The sequence below is a fragment of the Copadichromis virginalis genome, linkage group LG4 (assembly GCF_057382275.1).
Source record: "Copadichromis virginalis isolate Kocher_CV1m ecotype Utaka linkage group LG4, C_Virginalis_male_GT1.1, whole genome shotgun sequence".
NCBI lineage: Eukaryota > Metazoa > Chordata > Actinopteri > Cichliformes > Cichlidae > Copadichromis > Copadichromis virginalis.
Window position 1 is genome coordinate 12,653,435 of NC_140621.1, and position 19,895 is coordinate 12,673,329.

Consider the following 19,895-nt stretch of genomic DNA (forward strand, 5'->3'; position numbering starts at 1 on the left):
CCAACAATGATTATTGGCAGTAATTATTAAATTGTATCTTTTGGGCCAATTAATTGAAGTGAAATAATTTGCGATGGCACACTGGTATACTACTATGGCACAGTAGTTGAAAACCACCGGTCTATGGAGCTTGAAAAGAAAAGTGCCTGGACTCATTCTTAAATGTACAAAAGAGTTGTATGATAATAGTTAAAACTTTATTCATTCACAAAAAGGTTTATCCATAAAATAGAGCAACATTTGCATGTTTACATCTGGAAGGGTAAAAACAATAAAAGCCCAAAGAAATCGACAACACTGCTGACTGAAGTGTTAGAAATACAAACAGACACGATTACAATCAATAAGAAAAATGTGTTGTCAGGGTAGCAAAGAAGATATGTGGCACACTATTGTTTACATTCATACAGAGCTCCAATAGGGACACTCGTGGGAAGTCTTCAGTAGCAGGTCAAAGTGCAAACCTTCAGAGGTGGAAAAAGTACCTTTGAGTACCAATCTAAGTAGTACAATAAATAACAGCAGTCTTTCAGTGCAAAACTACACAAACACAGATATCATTGCAAACCTTCAGTGGTCGGTAGCTGTGCTTTAAACCAGCTCTTGAACACGACAACTCACAATCAGATTTTCTAAGCAAAACACTTCAAAGTATCCTGTAGCGCAGCAGCAGGAATATAAAATCTGAAGCACACAATCTGAAGCAAGTTACCATCCTGTACACCTGCATTTCCACAGCATCCAGCTACACAACCTCATGAAGGAACTAACATTTAACAGTTTATGAAAGTAGGGAGGCAGAATGGGACTAACAACAGTAGAAATGCACTAAGAAAATCCTTTGGGAGCTGATGGTTGGGGAGTGGGTTCTCAGGGGTGATCCGATGGGTTCCACGGATCCTTGACTGGATTAAAAACTTGGAAGTTTGGAGGCTGGGTCAACACCTCGGGTTATTTATCATGCTGCTCATGAGTATTTTTTCCATGTAGTCTGTTACAATGAGGGAGCATGCTCAGTCTGCAACAGTGTTTCCCAGCACAACGCTGCTGAGATGAGTGATTCACTTCATCCGTCACTGGTTTAAATGCTGTGGCTAACAATGCAAAATATTTTCCAAGTTAACAAAAATTAAACAGATTTGTTTAGAATATAAGCAAATTGATTTTCATTCTAACTGATCCAGTCCAACTTTATTTGGGGCCATTGACGTGTGTGTGTGTGTGTGTGTGTGTGTGTGTGTGTGTGTGTGTGTGTGTGTGTGTGTGTGTGTGTGTGTGTGTGTAAAACTCTGTAAAAGTGTGTGAAAAACAACTAAACAACCAAAACGATTAAGAATAAAAGACAAGAAAGTCAAGCATCATTTGTTGCCTCAGCGCAAAAATCTGGTGAATTATTAAATAAAATACAGTTCCTGGAATTATCCTGGAAAAACTATTAATTTGAATCCTTTAGAAGAAAATGCCGTCACTCAGCGTTAACAGAGGGGTGGATGTTTTTTAGAATTATTCAAAAAAGAGATCTTTGGCCCATGAAGGCGTCCTTCTGGGCTGCCAAACGGATGGTCAACAGCTTCTGAGGCAACATGTGGTCAGTCTATGGGCGTGTGTATGTGGGCACACTATGTCTGGGCAAGCTGCAGCTCCTCCAGCCCATGTTTGCCCAGATGATATCTGGCCAAGTCCTTCCTTGTCACCAGTCCAATCACCTGCAGGAGGTGACAAACCAAAGAAAAAAAAAAATAAAACTAATCAGGACAATCATCATAGCAAAATAAATGTGAAGTATGTGGGGAAATACAACCAAACAAAAATCCTTTACACTGAAACATAAACACACCGTCTTACCCTGTTCACATCATCTGCCACCACCAGGTGTCTCAGTCCCAGGGCTCTGAACAGCTTAAACACACGGGGGAGTGATGTATCCTGCAGACAGAACGATTTGTTAAAGTTTGACTCAGGGCTGCTCAATTAATCGAATTTTAATCGAAATTACGATCTGGGCTTTCAACGATCATTAAAAATGACTGAGCCGATTATTAGCACCTCCCTCGTGCTTTACTCTCGCGCTGCTCCGTGTGGCAAATCGAGCGCACCTCTCGTTTCGAACACGCGTCGCAACAATTAAGAGGACCCGAGGGAAGCTCGGAAAGCTAAGCAGAAGTTATTTGGAGAGGAGAGGATATTTTTGCATCCCAGCCACAAGTGCCTCATCAGAAATAGTCTTCAGCACTGGTGGAAATGTTGTCAAGTGCCTGCGTGCATCCCTGAAGCCTGATCATGTCAATAGGCTGGCGTTTTTGGCTAAAAACCTTTGAGAGGTTGCAGGAACCATGTTTTGTTGAGCCGTTTTGAGATTGTATGGGACTTGGGCCTACTAGTTTTTATTTATTTCTTATAAAAGTTACTACTTTTAGTAAGTTAGTGTCCCTATTTTAAATTTGGTTCAATTTCTTATTTATGTACTTTATCTTTTAGCTATATCTGTTCTTAGTAACTTTGTTCTTATATTCCCTTTTATTGTTGTATAATTAGTGCCCTTAACCTAATGACATATGTGGTACTTTGTTAATAGTCTTTTATTTATTGTCTTAATTTTCCTGTTTTTATTGTAAAGCACTTTGGTGTACCACTGGTCTTTTAAATGTGCTATACAAATAAAGTTGTATTGTACTTTCAATGTTTTATTTTATTTGTGTTCAAGCAGCAACTTTAGTTGACATACCTCAGTGTCAGTTTGATACAATTGTGCATTGTGTGGCTACACAGCTTGCCTTGATGTTTGGTTATTTGTATGCATAAATATTATGCAGTATTTTGAAGTTCACTAAACATAGATGTTTACATTTTTCATTTATTTTTTATATTGCAAACATTTGCACCGTTATCAGTATTTGCACACTATTTTATATTATTTGTTTTGACAATCTTTAAAGCCATTATTCAATACATTGTTATTGTTAAATAAATATCGTCAAATAATCGAGATCTCAATTTCAGTGAAAATAATCGTGATGATCATTTTTGCCATAATCGAGCAGCCCTAGTTTGACTTCATTCAAACAAAACATCAAAAACCATCCTGAAAAGCATTTTAATGAAAGAATGAAAAGAAAACTGTAAACCCACAAATTTAACATTTTGCAGCAGCAGTCTCAACTTACAAGTCTAATCAAATTTGTTGGTGCTTGCACAACTGCAGTTACTGCATCTGTTACCTGTGGTACAGTGTAAGGTGTTGGATTCATAAACTCAGTGAGGTCCATCATGCATTCTCTCTCGTCCTGGGAGACATGGATGCTTTGGATTGGGGGAAAGCGGGGGTAGGCGTCCCTGAAGTCTTTCAGCTGGAGCTTCCTCTGAGACAGCCGGGACCGGGCCAACTCCACAAACACCTGGCAGGAAAGAAGATGGTGCAAACTGGCCTAACTGCAATCAGGTTTTACAGGCTCTCGTATCAGATCTCAGATCAGCTGTTACCTTGTGTTTGAGAAGAACAATCAGCTGAGAGCGCAGGATGAGACCGCAGAGTTTTGCTGGCTGAGTGAAGAGGAAGGTGTTAATAATCTCTTACACTGCAGGGCAACATGTCTCACATTTTTCTCCTGCGTCAACTCCAATCTGCTCTTAAAGTAGCTTATGTACTTTGCTAAAGTGGTGCCAAAAATTGACACAAAGAGACACAAAAACAACGCTTTCCACGGATTTGACTACAAACACCTTAACACGACCTTTTGTTAAGAAACAAAACCAACTACTTAGCAGCGAGCAACCCTTTAACACCTCAAACACAAACTTTCAACAGAAAAACAAACAAACATTCAAACAGTTACCTCATCACTATCCAAAACCTGCACAACAACAGGGAAGCCATTGTGATTTGTTGATGTGTTGCTAAGGACGTCCACGATTGTTCCCACCTTCTCTATCCTGTTGAAGCAGGTGACTGGAGAACTCATCACCTCTCTGGACAGCGAGGAGGACAATGGTGATAAGAAGGTAAACAACAAGAGTGCAAGTACTGATTATAAAATAAAAGAAACAGTGAGAAAAACAAACACAAGTTCATCCATCCATCCTACCTGGCAGTCAGCCAGTGGGAGGTGGCAGGAGCCTCCCAGTGCAGGAAGGGAACACTCTGCAACTTGATGTGAATGTCGTATAAACCCTAAAGCAGGAAAATAAGAGTGGTTAGAGATGCTGTCTGTGCCTTACTTTCCTATCATAAACTGTACACAGTAGATCCAACTGCAATTTCACCAGCAAGGACAACATCCTCAATTCAATCCGCAAGGTTTCTTGAAAGGTTACAGTGGTTGGATTCTACTCTCTAAGCCTGAGACTGAGGTTTTGTGGAAGGCCTCAGTGAGGACTTCCAGGCCGACCAAACCCCCGGGTACAAATGAGTCGTGTAAGAACTGAGAAAAGCGGGGGGAGGGTTGGGCACGAAAATGAGAACAAAAAGCCTACAGTGCAGGAAGCCAATGTATAGGTATGGAACCAGAAGGTAAGTGTCTGAGGCGTGGTCGTGACGTTCAGATAAATCTCCAATTATTCCAGCAGGTTAGGACAAAGTGTCTGCTGTCAGACAAACAAAAACTTTATTTTTTATCTCCTCTCAACAGAAAAGGAAAATATAGGTTTACAAAAGACTAATGTATTAAATGAAATTGAAATTTACGCTAAATGCATTTACTAAGCACTTGCATTCAGATAAAATACAGTAGCATTTATTATGCTGGGATCTGATCACCCTACACTGGACTAACTTCAGCAGTGTGGAGTGAGGAGTAGGTTGTGTCTGTGACTTCACTCACCTCCTGAAAGTAGTCTCCCACTATTTTGGCAATCATGAGAACGAGCATTATGGGAAGGCCGTATGTGACGTTTCCAGTTGCCTCCACCATGATGACAGTCAAACTGAGAGTCATTCTTACAATGCCACCTGCAGAGAGGAGGAAGTATGCAGCACATTGTAGAACAAATTTAAATATTTACAACAATATACATAAAATTACAAAAAATTTTTTTTAAAGTGACAGTTACTCACCTAACTGTGCTGCAGCTCCAATCAAAGCATATTTACCAGGATCAGCCCAAATCTATGAAAATACATGGAGCAAAGTCTTTAACACATGTTAATTGGCATATTAGCTTAATGTAACAATAATCTAGACAAATTAATAAAAATATGCATTTAACATGTTTCACCTATTTCCCTATCCCATATTTTTAATAACACAATAATGCTAGCAAGTTTAGTAGGAAGGTTTGTGAAGTAATTAAAAGTTCTCTTTTTTTTTTTTTTAAATAAAGACTATTTTCTTCCACTGCTTTGCTAATACTGTCCATGATACCGGTCATGTTAACTTGTTGGGTCAGCTCCATTAAATTTAGCTAGTTTTCAAAATGGGAACTAAAACAAATGTCACTGTGAGGAGCACCAACCGGGCTAGTGGGAGTGAAAGAGGCAAGCAGTATCCCACACAGCCTCCCCCAAGCTGCTCCTATTAGAAGAGACGGGATGAAGACACCAGCAGACACTGCCAGGCCGTATGTCCAACACGCCAGGAAGAAATAGGTCAGAGTAAACAAACCCAGTGTCATAGGGTTGTAACTTCCTTTAAAACACAAACAAAGAAAGTAATTAGTGAGAGTATAATGGTTTAAACAAAGTCACTACAATAGTGCACCATCTTACCCGGCTGATAGTGGAAGAGACTACGAACGCTTCTCTCAGGAGTGTTAAAAAATGCTGTAGCCATGGAATTATACTCGCCATCTGCACAAAACAACTAAACAGAGACAGAAAAATGATGCATGGCACAAAATACTCAAGAGCCACAAAATGAAGGGCTTAAGACAGAAACAGAAAAACTGCTTATCACGTCTGATTTTATTAGGAATCGGATGCCCACAGTGCCTAAATACAAACATGATGTCACAATTTTGCTACCCAATCAGAAGTGAAAAAAAAAAATCTATAAAAGCATAAACTATTATAACATTTAAATCTGGTATTGCTTCCATCATCTGAGCTTCTAATCTACAGCTAGTCTCAGTCACAGTGCACTGAACCAAAACTGTTCCCGGACATTCTGTTTTCTAATTAGCAGCAAACATGGGAATGATTGAATATAAAAGAGACATCTGAATGTCTCAACCAATTTTCATGGTAATACATAAATTCTTAAAATGTTGCACTCTATGAGAGAAACATCCTGCATCCCCTTAGATCCCTTTAAAGTACCGTTTTTACGCCATGCTGGTAAACTTTATTGAAATGAAACTTTACTGAGGTTAAAAAGTAGGAAGTGCCAAGGATCATTATGAGCAGGGTCCTCTACAAATCTGCACGTGCTGGTCTTAATTTGCTTTGTCACACATTTCACCATCTCCCCGTCCATCTTAAAACTAATCCTGCCCGGCTCTGCTGTAACACTGTGACCCATATTTAGCGTTATTATGCATCATCATCTAAATCGAAAAAAGCAGCGAGAGAGTGTTTTCAGTCAAGTGGAAACGAATGTGGGTGTACCTGCAGTGAGTACTCCTCATTGCGCTCGGGCCCCAGAGGCTGACAGTCGTTGGAAAAATAAATCATGGTGAATGACACTGCTGCGGTCACAGCAGCCACCAACAAGGCCTCCATCACTTGCAAACATGGGCGATGCACATACCTAACACACAGACACATTAAATTTAGACATTTTCATGTACAACGCCACGCCCTAATCTGCTCTGCGCTAAAATGCTGACACATTGCTGATCTCTCAGTTTGGACTTTCCCAAATAAAAAAAGCAGCTCTTAGTCCAATAAAAACAGGTGAGAGGGAAACAAAGCTTCTTTGACTTTGTGTCTCTTCAGGCCATGTGACTGGAAATGTCGAGTGTAATTACTGCTCAGAAATGTGACAGAAATACAGACTTCCTTAGACTCAGACCAGAGGAGTTATTTTTAGAAACAAGACCATCCAGCCAGGCAAATATTTTATTTTCAAGTTTATCTTTAAAGAAATATTAAAGATAAACTTTGTTTTGTTTTCAGACTGCTTCAATTAAGTCTTTCTTTTTTTGGTTGTTTTTTTAAAAGGATCCATTAGGCTTATTTGGAGGGTTAAGAGTTGCATATCAACATTTTCCTCATTTATCTTATACTGGGCCTGTGCAGCACCTCAGTGCACTCACAGCCTCGAAACAAGCCATTAAGCAGTTTTAGCTCCTCACCACAAGTCATCTCTCGTCTTACTGGTTACTCTCGCACACAGAAGGAACAGCAGGTAAGTCGGGTTTCTGCGCTTACAGACAGAGCCGTGTGACTGACGTGACCAAATCGGGCATGCCTCCTCTCTCCCTTTCTCTTAATACAGACTTTCCACCGTGGAAAGAGTATAAAAATTGCAGATATGAAATCAAATCCTCAGACCACCCGTTTCCCCATTTCCTGTCAATTAATATTGTAAATAAACTGACACTCATTTATTAAAAATCTGGTGTCATGACAGTTGGATTTAATGTTTTGATTATGATTGAGAATGAATAAGCATTAGCAAACTACACACAGTGTGTATTATATTAAGATCTGAGTACATTTATATCAGCCAGCTCCAGAGCAGGAAGCCAGGAACACTTCTCAGTACGAGTCGTCTCCCACATTAGTCAGCCTCCCGGTGATCGTACCTGTTCTTATACTGAGGCTATTTTTACACATGTCAATCACAAACTTCCGAGAATCCATTTTAAGTCTTCTCTTAAAAAACCTCATCTCGCACCCCACCCAGTCTGTGTCAACCAACATTTTCAAGCTCTCCATGTGATGTTTTTGTTGGCACAATGCACACACATGCTCTTCTTTATTCACAACCTTTGCTGAAATATTTCCTTTCTGAGTTAATGACAGTTTGGTTTGCATTTGCTTGAGTCCTATCTAAACTTTACCTGATCCTGAAGATAGTCAGCCAGTAGTTGAGCGAATTAAAGAGCGCTCCCAACAACCCACCTGCACAGGACAGGAACGGAAACAAATTAATGAAATGAATAAACAGGAGCGATAGTGTAAGTGAAATAGAACAGTGGTATTGTCATCAGTCTGAGAAACATTTAGAAGTGACACCCACTGGGTGCAGGACTGATGATCGATTTGCAATATGCAACTCTCAGGAAAATAAGAAGAAAAGAAAAATATTGATCAAAGAAACTGGAAAGGTTGGATGCAAATGAGTGTGACTGATGAGTTGATGCGGAACTGGCAAAGAATTAGACGATGATTCTCATTCCTATTCAGTGTTTGGGGTCTCTGATTATGCAGTGAACTATTCCCGAGCAGCTCATGTTATGTGTTGGGGGGCACTGTGCTTCTAGGGAAGATTAGTGGCAGGAAATGCCACCTCTAGGCATCATTGGTTTTAGGTTGTAGCTGATAGTGTATACCAAAATGGACCACATGAAGAATTGTGCATATTTGTAGAAATTAAAAACAAAACAAAAAAACTTTACCTAAAGCTCCCATACACATGAACAAAGGAATCTCGTAGTAGTAATAGGCCACACTCTGAAAAGAGACAAAAGTCGGTGCTTTTACATTGACCACAAAAATTAATTAACCTCAAAAAGCACACTGTTTATGTTTAATGTAAGTCTCTTACATCACTTTCAAAGCGTCCAAAGTTAATGAGACCTGGATTGGAAAGGTCTCCTGGTTTGCCATGATAGATACTGAGGAAGAAGTTCAGTGTGAAGGTGGAGATCATGGAGGCAAAGAACTGCAGAGGAGGAGGGCAAGCATTTAGGAGATGTAGGAAATACTAAAACTTATCCACTTGTGTTTTAATCAATCTTTTAGCCAACTTTTTAATTTTGTTGTTTAAGCGACAATGACAGTAAAGATATTCAGTTCAATTTATTAGACTTCTGGATGAAATGCTGTTGATTCAACATATTGTGCTCACTAATAGGGGTTAATGCTCATTTCATGACTTACTATCCTCCATGTGAGCATCTGGTTCCAGAAAGAAGCTCCCTCCTCTAGAGAGAACAAAACTCCGCCTGTCGACCACAGAAAGAGAGTTTAGAAACCAGAATAGCATTACATTTTTATATATTCATTTTGTTTGTTTTTTCCTTCAGACTGAAAAAGTGACTTGGAGAAGTGACAAAACACACTTGTGTGCAGACCAAAACAACCACACAGAGACCCTTCGGAGGAGGTAGTGTCAGTTTGTTTATGGTGTGAACATGATCCAAGCCAACTACCAGGTGTATGTTAAAGTTTGAGCTTAAAAATGTCCCGTTGCCCTGTGTGCTTTGTATTCTCAACACAAGAAGGTGCTATAGATGTGCAAACGTCTGTACGGGTTAACAGCTAGCTGTTAAGTAAACATAAATTACTGGTTTTCTCACACAGCACCTTCTTCTTGTATTTAATTTTTATTAACCCTATTATTATTTTATTAACACATCTGGCAAATGAGTGGACTGAACATTCTCATGTGGTTTCCAGTGACACATTTCAGTTCACTTGGATTTTTCTGTGTGAAAACAAACCAAACCACAGGGTTAATCTACAAATTTTTACTCAGCTGATTCGGACCAGAGTAAACAAACTACAGGTGTGATAACACCCTTAAACTAATCCAGAGTTAGCAAGCGTGATCACAGCAGCACTCTTCACACGATAACCTGATCAACATGCACAAGGCAGCTTTATAATCACAGCAGGCAGTTATCAACAGACTAATAAGAGTATGTCAGAGGGTTTCTGTAGATCCCAGTGCATCAAATTTAAGACTTCTAAAGATCTTATTATGCAAACTATTATTTTTTTGTTTGCTTTTAGTGTGGGCATATATAATCATACTGTTGTAGAGCTTAAAGCAGCTAAACTTCACACACAGCAAAAGCAGATTATGTGTTTTTACCAACTGGTGCCCCAAAAGCAGCAGAAACTCCAGCAGCAGCTCCAGCAGAAACAAAGTCCCTCTTTTCTGTGTCTCTCCGGAAGTATTCAAACATCTACACAAACACACATATATTTCATATTATTAACCACTCCTATTGTCAAACACACACAAACCTAGTATATTATGATATATGGAGTTTGTCACAATGTCAATCGATGTGACACACTAAATATATACTGTGACCCACAAGCATGTTAGTGTTCAGGATCTCAACACACGCTTACCTTGAAGTCCCGTTTTAAGGAGGTGCTTCTGCCCTGTGAGACTCCCGCAGCTACAACACCACCAGAGTGAATCATGGGACCTTCCTGACGATCGTGGGCAAACAAGAGGACAGCTTTAAAAGCTTTTTTAAAAATGTGTTTCAAATGTGTTTAGAACACAGTTTGAGTGTATGTTTACAAAAAGATGAAGGATTTTAATATAGTTTACCTTTCCAACAGCAAGACCGCCGGCTACTGAACATATAACGCCAATCACTTTCACCACCAGCGTCTACAAAGAACAACGGGACATAAAGATGTAAAGGTGGATCTAGTGTAGCCATTATTCTAAGTTACTGGTATTTTACGTGGCCGTACCTTGAGCCGTACCACCCTGGGAATCTTGACTCCATTTAGGTAACATTTTATCTGAGGAATACCACTTCCAGCTGCTATTGGCTACAAGAGAAAGAACAGGAAAAGATACATGTGAAGACTCGTGGTACACACAGTGCCTCATCACATGCTAGTAAACCGCACTGTCACAAAAACAGAAACACATTTAGCTTAAATTATCAGTATTTCAAAGAAGGACTCAGACATTGACAGACGTGCTATTACTAACCAAAAATCTTCACTTCCACAACGATTTGAATAGTTTGCAGCTAAGGAATATGTAATAGAGCAACAAAAAAGGGGAAAAAAAAGCAAAAGCTTTTATGTCACACTTCTCCAAAACCCATTCTTGCACTTGAGGAATGTTATTATTAAACCACACAAATGGGGAAGAAGTGGTTCCAATTCAAAATTTAGGCTAATCAGAAAAGGTCAAGAATATTTTTGCTTTCTGTCTTACCTCAAAAAACGCAACCATGATGCCCCCCACCAGGACGAAGGCACAGTTGAGAACGGCCCAGAGGATGAGAGAAATAGACAGCCCACCCACCTCTGTAAACTTTTCAATGTCTGTGAAGGCTCAGAGTCAAGGAAGTGTCCTTTTTTTCCTGAAATCACTTGAGTGATTTGGAGAAAAATTAAAGTTCCTTAAGCCTTGCATATTTACGTGGTACTAAAAAAATAGGACTAAAAAGCTGTACACGTCTAAAGGATACTCTCTTTAATAACTTGATATTTGTACCCAGCCAGTTTCTCCACCATAATGTCTATAAAACAGGCGATGAGACCCGTTAGAATGCCAATCAGACCGCAGATTACCCAACGACTGATCTCCAGACAGCGGAAACCCTAAAAACACAAGATGAGAAGACAAGAAGTGATGCAGGATAAAGCAGCCAGACACAAGACTCGAGACAGAAAGAAAATAATGGAGTTCATACTAGAGATGGCACGATACCACTTTTTTATGTCCGATACCGATACCGATATCATAAATTTGGATATCTGCCGATACCGATATGAATCCGATATAATGTTTTTTAATCAACAAAACTGTTTTTTAAATATCTTGCTGCATTTTGTATAAGTTCATACTCAAGTTTAAAACAACAACTACACTAAAGCTATTCTGTTATACCTGTATGCAAAAAAAAATATTTCATAGTTCAGCAATACTGATCAATCTAATAAACTTAAACCTACACCATCCTCCCTATTCTGGTATTTTAAAGAGTACTTAGCATAAATATTAAGCAACCTAACTAATAGGGTTCCAACTCCCAGCAACAACAAAAATAAATAAATAAAAAATAGGGAACCACCCCTCACGCTCCACCTCATGATGCTTAATCGACGTAATCAACCTTAATTTGATGCAGTGTGAAAAAAAATGCACAGAAATCAATTATTTTACAAAAAATATTAAATAGATTCAACATCTTTCTTCAACAAAATTGCAGACAGTACTATAGCTTACTAGGGTATATATATTAGACGTAATAGTTACTATATACAGTAATTGACTTCTATTCATTTTACATCAAATTAAAACTTTGGGTGTCAGATAATTATTTATTAAAAGCTCGACATTTTAAATGAGAATAAGAAAGAAAAGTATGTCTTTGTGCCCCCTTTTCCCTGTTAATGCCCTATCGGCCCCCCTGGCTAAACTTTGCTAGATCCGCCCCTGCACAGTTACCAGCGTCAGCTACGTAGAAAAAGATCCTCGAGTAGAAAGTAATAATAAATACATTCTAACAACAGCTGATCAAGCTTAAACGTGCTGCTGTTGTTCAGCCGCTGGTTTCCTCTTTCTGGTGCAAAGTGGACCAAAAGCAAACTAGAGACACGGACTCGCGACAGAAAAGCCGATCAGCTGATCATTTAAGCAGTTTCATGATTGAAGTAGCAGCAGGAGAGGCAGTCGCTTGTTAAGCTTAACGCAGGAATGCTTTACAAACATTCAGAGATGGACTTACACACTTGCTTTACTTCTCTCGGGGATAACTTTGTCGGAGATGAAATGCCGGGTTGCTAGCAAAGCTCCACATGCTATCCAGACCACCGACAGGTCCCGCATGCCACAGCCGCTCTATCACGTGATGCATACTGCTCCGACGTGCTAACTTCTGAGGTGAGTTACGGCGTGTTGCAAGTTTTGTGAGGTGCTTTCGTGATATTTAATGGATCGGATTACATTTTTTATTTTTCTCTGATATCCGATCCAGTAATTTAGGTCAGTATCGGACCGATACGTAATATCGGATCGGTCCATCTCTAGTTCATACAGAGCCCAGGCAAACTACCATTTCTGCAAAAGATTCCTGCACCACTCACCATGGGACTCATTCTTCTCTCCTCTTCAAGAAAGAGCTGGTTTTCAATGTTGTCATAATCCAGACTCTACAATGAAACAGACAGATGAATACATTTCATTTAATCAAATACATCTGTAAAAAAACAACAACACCCACACAAAAGCTCTTCCTGCTAGGTTCAATTGTATAATCTATTTAAAGAAACTGACATCCAAAAATCTGACCAATTTTTGTGTGCATTTTTTAGATGTATATACAAAATTTCAAAGACAATACAAAGCATATCTCCTGAAGTACTGACAGTTCCACTTTGCTTAAGAACATTACAAACAGTTGCATCTTTATAGCTGGCTCAGTCTTTAGTTTCTTCCTTAAGATGGCAAAAAAGGACATTTTCACTTCTTGTGAAAACATCAAAGTAACCAAGTGTAATCCAGCTTATTCAAGACTTATCAGAAACACAGGATTCTGATTGGTTAACAGCAGTTTTACCTCATATTTAAGTGACAGCAGCTTCTCGTTGTGTGGGATCTCTTTCGGTCGGCCCCTAATAGGGTCCTGCAGGGGGCGAGGAAAAAAAAGCATTAACGCATCACCTCTGACCTCAGTTATGTGGCTGGAAACTATTTTACTGCCATTAAAACATTTTACATACAGCAGCAGGGAGTGGAACAATGAATCACAAGCATCAGATGCATTTTTTCTTACTCAGAAGAAAATTAGGGGACAGGTTTGACAATCAAAAGTTTTCTTAACAACTCAATCCCAGCCAGTTTCTCCAGAAAGTCTACATCATAGCTGTAACCACAAACCCCTCTGAAACACTACAGTGTAACCTACGCCATAACCACACATGTACTTCTCTAGAAATGAAGCTACAATAATAATTGTAGCATCAATCATAATCTTAGCATCAATACAAGGAATCACAGATGACAGTAAATTCCTGGTGGATGAATTGCTGATGAATTGTAAAACGTGCAATGGCAGTGCCTTTGTTTTCATATGCACATGGCGGAAAAAGCGTGCCGGCGACAGAGAGTGAGAAGGGCGAAAGCGGATTGTTGAATGAAACGGATGAACCAGAATTGCTTTATAAAAATGCTGCAATTTCAGTGGTGATGAACTGGTTTAGCTTTCGTCCATCAGATACACAACAAAGCACTAATTTTGGTAGAGCATGCTAGCGGACCTTCGTTATTACCGCGTTTTTTGGAAAATACGGCACACTTAAAATCAATTCTTCGATTTTTCTGAAAATCGACAGTGCCCCTTATAATCCCGTGTGCCTTATGTATGAATTCTGGTTGTGTTTACTGACCTCGAAATGATTTTATGTACATGGCGCTCAAAAATCTGTCAAATGTTTTAGTACGACTTTGCTAAGCTACAAACCCGCACCGCTTGATGGATTGTCGGAGCATTACGGCTATCGTAGGCAGGAGCCTCGCGGAGTGATACGTACTGTGCTTCAGCATAGTATTACAGTATTGTGTGTGTATAACCTCTTTTTAAGTTTTGTGGATATTATACACGGTTATGCTGAGGATATGTCGGCCAATTTCCACTGGAAATGCCTTTGGAAATGCCATCAGGCAGCCTTCACACCTCCAACGGCCCCAACAATAGAGGCACTTTGGACACTAATTCCCCCACCTCTCCCCCCTCCATAGAGCCATCACCACCTTCAAACTGTTCACCTACAACACCCCCCTCCTCACCCCACACAAAAGAGGATTTCACACCACCTCCTCCCACCACAACTCTTCATATTCATGAAGCAGATGTGAGGAAGCAGTTTAAGAGTCTGAATGCTCGAAAAGCTCCCGGCCCAGACGGTGTGTCTCCTGCCACCCTCAGACACTGTGCAAACGAGCTGGCCCCAGTGTTTTCTGGCATTTTCAACTCCTCACTGCAGGCATGTCATGTGCCTGCCTGCTTCAAGTCCTCTACCATAATCCCTGTCCCCAAGAAACCTAGGATCACTGGACTAAATGACTACAGACCCGTGGCTCTGACATCTGTGGTCATGAAGTCATTTGAGCGCCTAGTTCTCTCCCATCTCAAGACCCTCACGGCCCCCCTCCTGGACCCCCTGCAGTTTGCATACAGAGCCAACAGGTCTGTAGATGACGCCATCAACATGGCCCTACACTTCATCCTGCAGCATCTGGACTCCCCAGGAACCTACGCCAGGATCCTGTTTGTGGACTTCAGCTCTGCCTTCAACACCATCCTTCCAGACCATCTCCGAGGCAAGCTTTCCCAGATGAATGTGCCTGATCCCATCTGCCGGTGGATCACTGACTTCCTGACGGACAGGAAGCAGCATGTGAGGCTGGGAAAGAATGTCTCGGACTCTCGGACCATCAGCACCGGCTCCCCTCAGGGCTGTGTTCTTTCTCCTCTGCTCTTCTCCCTGTACACCAACTGCTGCACCTCCACCCACCAGTCTGTCAAGCTAATCAAGTTTGCAGATGACACCACCGTTATTGGGCTCATCTCGGACGGGGATGAGTCCGCCTACAGGAGGGAGGTTGAACGTCTGGTGTCCTGGTGCAGCCACAACAACCTGGTGCTGAATGCCCAGAAGACAGTGGAGATTATTGTGGACTTCAGGAAGCACACAGCCCCACTCCCCCCCATCATCCTGACTGACACCCCCATCACCTCTGTGGACTCATTCCGCTTCCTGGGTACCACCATCACTCAGGACCTGAAGTGGGAGCCCACCATCACCTCCGTCATCAAGAAAGCCCAGCAGAGGATGTACTTCCTGAGGCAGCTGAAGAAATTCAACCTGCCAACACGGACGATGATGCAATTCTACACTGCAATCATCGAGTCCATCCTCACCTCCTCCATCACCGTGTGGTACGCTGGAGCCACTATCAGGGACAAACAGAGACTGCAGCGTGTTGTGCGCTCTGCTGAGAAGGTGATTGGCTGCAGACTCCCATCTCTGCAGGACCTGTACACCTCCAGGACACTGGGGCGTGCAGCTCGGATCTCAGCTGACCCTTCTCACCCTGGACACAGTCTGTTTGACCTGCTCCCCTCAGGCAGGAGGCTCCGGTCCATTCGCACCAGAACCTCTCGCCATAAGAACAGTTTCTTCCCCTCTGCTGTTGGACACATGAACAATAAACGTACGACTGTTCCCACCCCTAACACATGACCCTACGCTGTGTTCACTGCATCATTCCATGTTTGGCACTGATCACCACCTGCACTCATGTATATATCTTTCTACGTAGCACTTTTAATTCTTATTCTCATGTATATATCTCATGTATATCTCATGCATATATCTTTCTACGTAGCACTTTTAATTCTTATTCTTACTTTTATTTTTTCATGTCTATTTAAGCGCAATTTATGACAGTATGTTTGCACTGAAGCACCGCAGCAATTTCCTAATGTTGTAAACCTGCTCAACATTTGGCAATAAAACCCTTTCTGATTCTGATTCTGATTCTTTTGGTTAAACTTTCAGCAAGGAATTTGCATTTGCACTGTTAAATTTTTATATAACTTTAATGCACATAAAAAACAGCTGCTCGTTTAATTTGAAAATACCTTGATTTTTTTTTTTTTTTGCACAAATAAAGTTGTGGAGTTGTAAAGTATCTTGTCTAGTGTCAATTATATCGTCAGTTATATCATTATCGCAAATTTTCAAATCTATATCGAGATAAATATTTTTGGTCATATCGCCATGCTCTAACCTGGATGATTGAGAACCTACACAGATGGTTTTTTTTTGGATATTCAGTGACCTCCACTGTCACTCCCTTCCCTATTCCAGCCCACTTGTTAGCTAATCAAACTCAGCAAATGCATACATCATCCGCTTCCCGCAGCGAGACGACAGGATCTTGTGAGGCTACACAAGAGCACATCTGCGATGTGTGAAAACCCCTCTCCCTGTCCAAATATAAACACGTAGGCAGACGGACACATTTGCAGCACCATAAATTACGCTTTAGCTTGCCATCCATCTGTGCAGCATGCAACTAAGTAAAGAAATTACTTTCACAGAGCCACAAACAAGCTGGAAATAACATTTTGTTTATCATACTCAAGCAAATCACAAGCCTGAAATCATATTCCAGCCAGTCAGCCAATGAAAACATAACTGAATCAGATGGTTTGTGTGAAGAAGCAGAACAGATGGGACATCCTGTCGTGCTAACAGAGGCTCAAGTATCAGTATGTGGTCCTGTGTGTCAGAGTGTATGTATGAGGATTTCTTGTCCTGGTTTAAGTATCCTAAGCCTGCAAAGAAGTAGTTAAGTAAAATGTAATGAATGAATGTAATGAACATATATTCAAATGCATGGACTTGATCAATTTGCTATTTGCAGTGCCTCACAGTGGAAACCAGCAGACAGTTTCCAATCACGTGCCCCTAGTGAGTCAAGCATCACTGGACTATTCTGGCTGGTGAGCGACTAATTTCTGTGTAGGTTTTCCCAAATCATTCAGAGGGAAGCAGCTCAGTCTCAACCTTCAACTTTATCTCAGTCAAGGCATTGGCACAGTAAACAAATATGAGCATGTGGCTGAATTGCATTAGTCACAACTGCAGTGATTTGCTGGGGAATGCTGGGAAAGATTATCGTGGTCTAAGAGGCTAAAACAAGAACTGCTAATAAAGGGAAATAGAAGAGAAAAAGACAAAGAGAGAGCGGAGATGTTGGGAGCTCAAACTTTACCTCTTCTGATGTTATATCATCTTCCAAATCCACCGTGCTGAATCTGCCTATCCGAAATACACTGCCTGATCCGGACAGCTAAAGACATCACAGACAACAACATAAATATATGAGTATGGCCATGTGTAGGACTACATTGTTAACTGCTGGTATCCATTTAAGAAACTAACACAAGAGTCTTCTCCCCTCTCCTTGGAGACTAAAGTCTATTTTTGGACATCTTTTGATGTTGGACTCATATGAAATTATACATGTCGGGTAAGATTTTTAAGAGTAAGAAGCTCTCTATTGCTCCCTTTATTGAAGAAATATTCGACTTCAAAACAAACAAAAAATCTACAACAGAAAATGCACACAAAAAGCATGTTCTTTTCCATACCTGTACATTTTCTGATGCAAATGAGAAAACATCCATTTTTGGATGCGCATATTTGGAAGGGGATTAACGTGAGACTCTACTTTCATGTTGGCTAATGCCACACAGACAGAAACGGTAACAGTAAAAAAGGAAGTTGGATTTTCCAGAATATTTCAGTATTACTCTGACAGGCAGACGTCTGCAGGTCTTGTAACTGGATCGTGCTGGGATAATCACACTTCCCAAAGCAGTCACATTACAGTTTACCTGTAGCCCAGGTAATCCAATTTGTCCCAGGATGTTTTCCAGCGTCAAACAGGTTAGGAAATAATGGAAGTAACGGCGAATGACTAGCAATAATCTGATTATTTTCCAGGAGGACTGAAACAAATTATGAGCATCATGTACTTTATTTGAATAGGCCTAATTCTATTACTTTCGCCCTCTAAACCCAGTCACAAACAAAACTTGTGGTTGCATTTACCATCCAGAATTGCAAACCAAAACACACTCTGCATGTTTGGTGGTTTTCTCTTGTTTTGATGTGTACTCGCCGTCTTCGTGAATTCTTGCACACTTCCATCCTCAATTCATTTGACTTTATGCTCAAATGCACTCTGGGTCAAGTCATGTTGCTGCTATATGAGTAACAGTCACCAGACATCAACAACACCTCAGTAAAAACTGTGTGCGCGGCCGTGCATTAAAATGATTAAAAGCATTCATAGCCCATGCAGTATTTATAAACATGAGTCAACATAAGCCTAGGATAGCTAATAAAACATGACACAGCATCTTCTTTGGGAAGCAGCGGAGGTAATAGCTGTTAAGGTAAATTAGCCACCATGCTAACCTGTCTGGAAGGTTTCGGTATCTCAGAGCCGTTGAGTAACGGTGTCCCCTCCCCGGTCAAACCGGAGTCGTCGCCCCGGCTGGACCACGACACTTTCTTGGTGATGTTAGCCATGGTGGCTCCCCGCTAATACGCCGAGCTGTCAATAGTTCGCTTCATTAACTTCAGCCGTCGTTGCCTAACAACTATTATTCTCTCTCAACTCCCCATGATCATTTCTGCAACTCGTGACGCTTTGTAAGGTTCGCGTGCAGGGTCAAAAACAATCCTGGGGCGCGTTGGCTGCTGGGATTTGACGTTTTTCAGTATTTCAGACTCCAGAAAGTTATGGCAAAAAATTATATTATATTATATTATATTATATTATATTATATTATATTATATTATATTATATTATATTATATTATATTATATTATAAACAATAATTAGGTGACTAAAGACTGTATATGCAAGTAAACTGTATTATTTTCATCTGAACTCTAATGCAGCCAGACTTTACCATTTCAGAGGAAATGGGAGTGCCTTTAACTTGTTGCAGCTCCAAAGTTTGTTCCCTTCATTTTAAATATATATAATAATAATACTTGTTAGTTAACATGTCTACAAAGAACGTAGAGGTTATGCCTGTTATTAACACCTGTGCAGTGGTAAAGGGGTAAGATGTAAAAAATTGTTCTGAATCAAGAATCAGTTTGAGATTTTTAAATCCTGCATACCTCCAAGCATATCAGTTCCTTTTTATCAATTTTTTCTGCACTACAATTATTTCAAACTTACATGTAATGTAAATAGTTTTGATGAACCTGAAAAACTGTCACTCAAATTTTTCCACATGGAAAACAAAGGAAAATAAATAAGAAGATTTTAAAAATACATAAAGCTAAAAAGTAATTAATAAGGAATAGGGGCATAAAAGAATTGCTAATGAAACGGGTATCAGTTTGTGAAATACCATAAGCTTCATTGTTTCATTTGATTTAGCTATAAAAATGTGACTTGTACTTGCAGAGGGAAAGCATTGGATTCATGGAGAGTCATGGAGAGCGGAGAGTTTTTCTTCATAAGAACATTATTGATATTCACATAAGC

At 40.3% G+C, this 19,895-nt stretch overlaps 1 protein-coding gene across 2 annotated transcripts; it reads right to left on the reverse strand.

The window, feature by feature from the left end:
* Positions 1 to 183: 183 nt before the first annotated feature.
* On the reverse strand, positions 184 to 19,055 carry clcn7 (Cl-/H+ antiporter 7). Of its 2 annotated transcripts, XM_085453648.1 has the most exons (25): positions 18,806 to 19,055; positions 17,595 to 17,672; positions 13,369 to 13,434; positions 12,896 to 12,961; positions 11,275 to 11,407; positions 11,019 to 11,128; positions 10,541 to 10,621; positions 10,392 to 10,454; positions 10,184 to 10,267; positions 9,918 to 10,011; positions 8,981 to 9,045; positions 8,646 to 8,762; positions 8,497 to 8,551; positions 7,939 to 7,999; positions 6,539 to 6,680; positions 5,702 to 5,795; positions 5,449 to 5,621; positions 5,051 to 5,102; positions 4,818 to 4,945; positions 4,083 to 4,168; positions 3,834 to 3,966; positions 3,481 to 3,540; positions 3,219 to 3,395; positions 1,846 to 1,926; positions 184 to 1,706 (listed from the first exon to the last, which is right to left on the reverse strand). In XM_085453648.1, the coding sequence occupies exons 1-25, from the start codon at positions 18,917 to 18,919 to the stop codon at positions 1,620 to 1,622; spliced, it is 2,400 nt and encodes a 799-aa protein (XP_085309774.1). In that variant the 5' UTR covers positions 18,920 to 19,055; the 3' UTR covers positions 184 to 1,619. The 2 variants fall into 2 exon arrangements, with proteins under 2 accessions (XP_085309774.1, XP_085309775.1); XM_085453649.1 differs by lacking the exon at positions 17,595 to 17,672.
* Between the last annotated feature and the right edge of the window lie 840 nt (positions 19,056 to 19,895).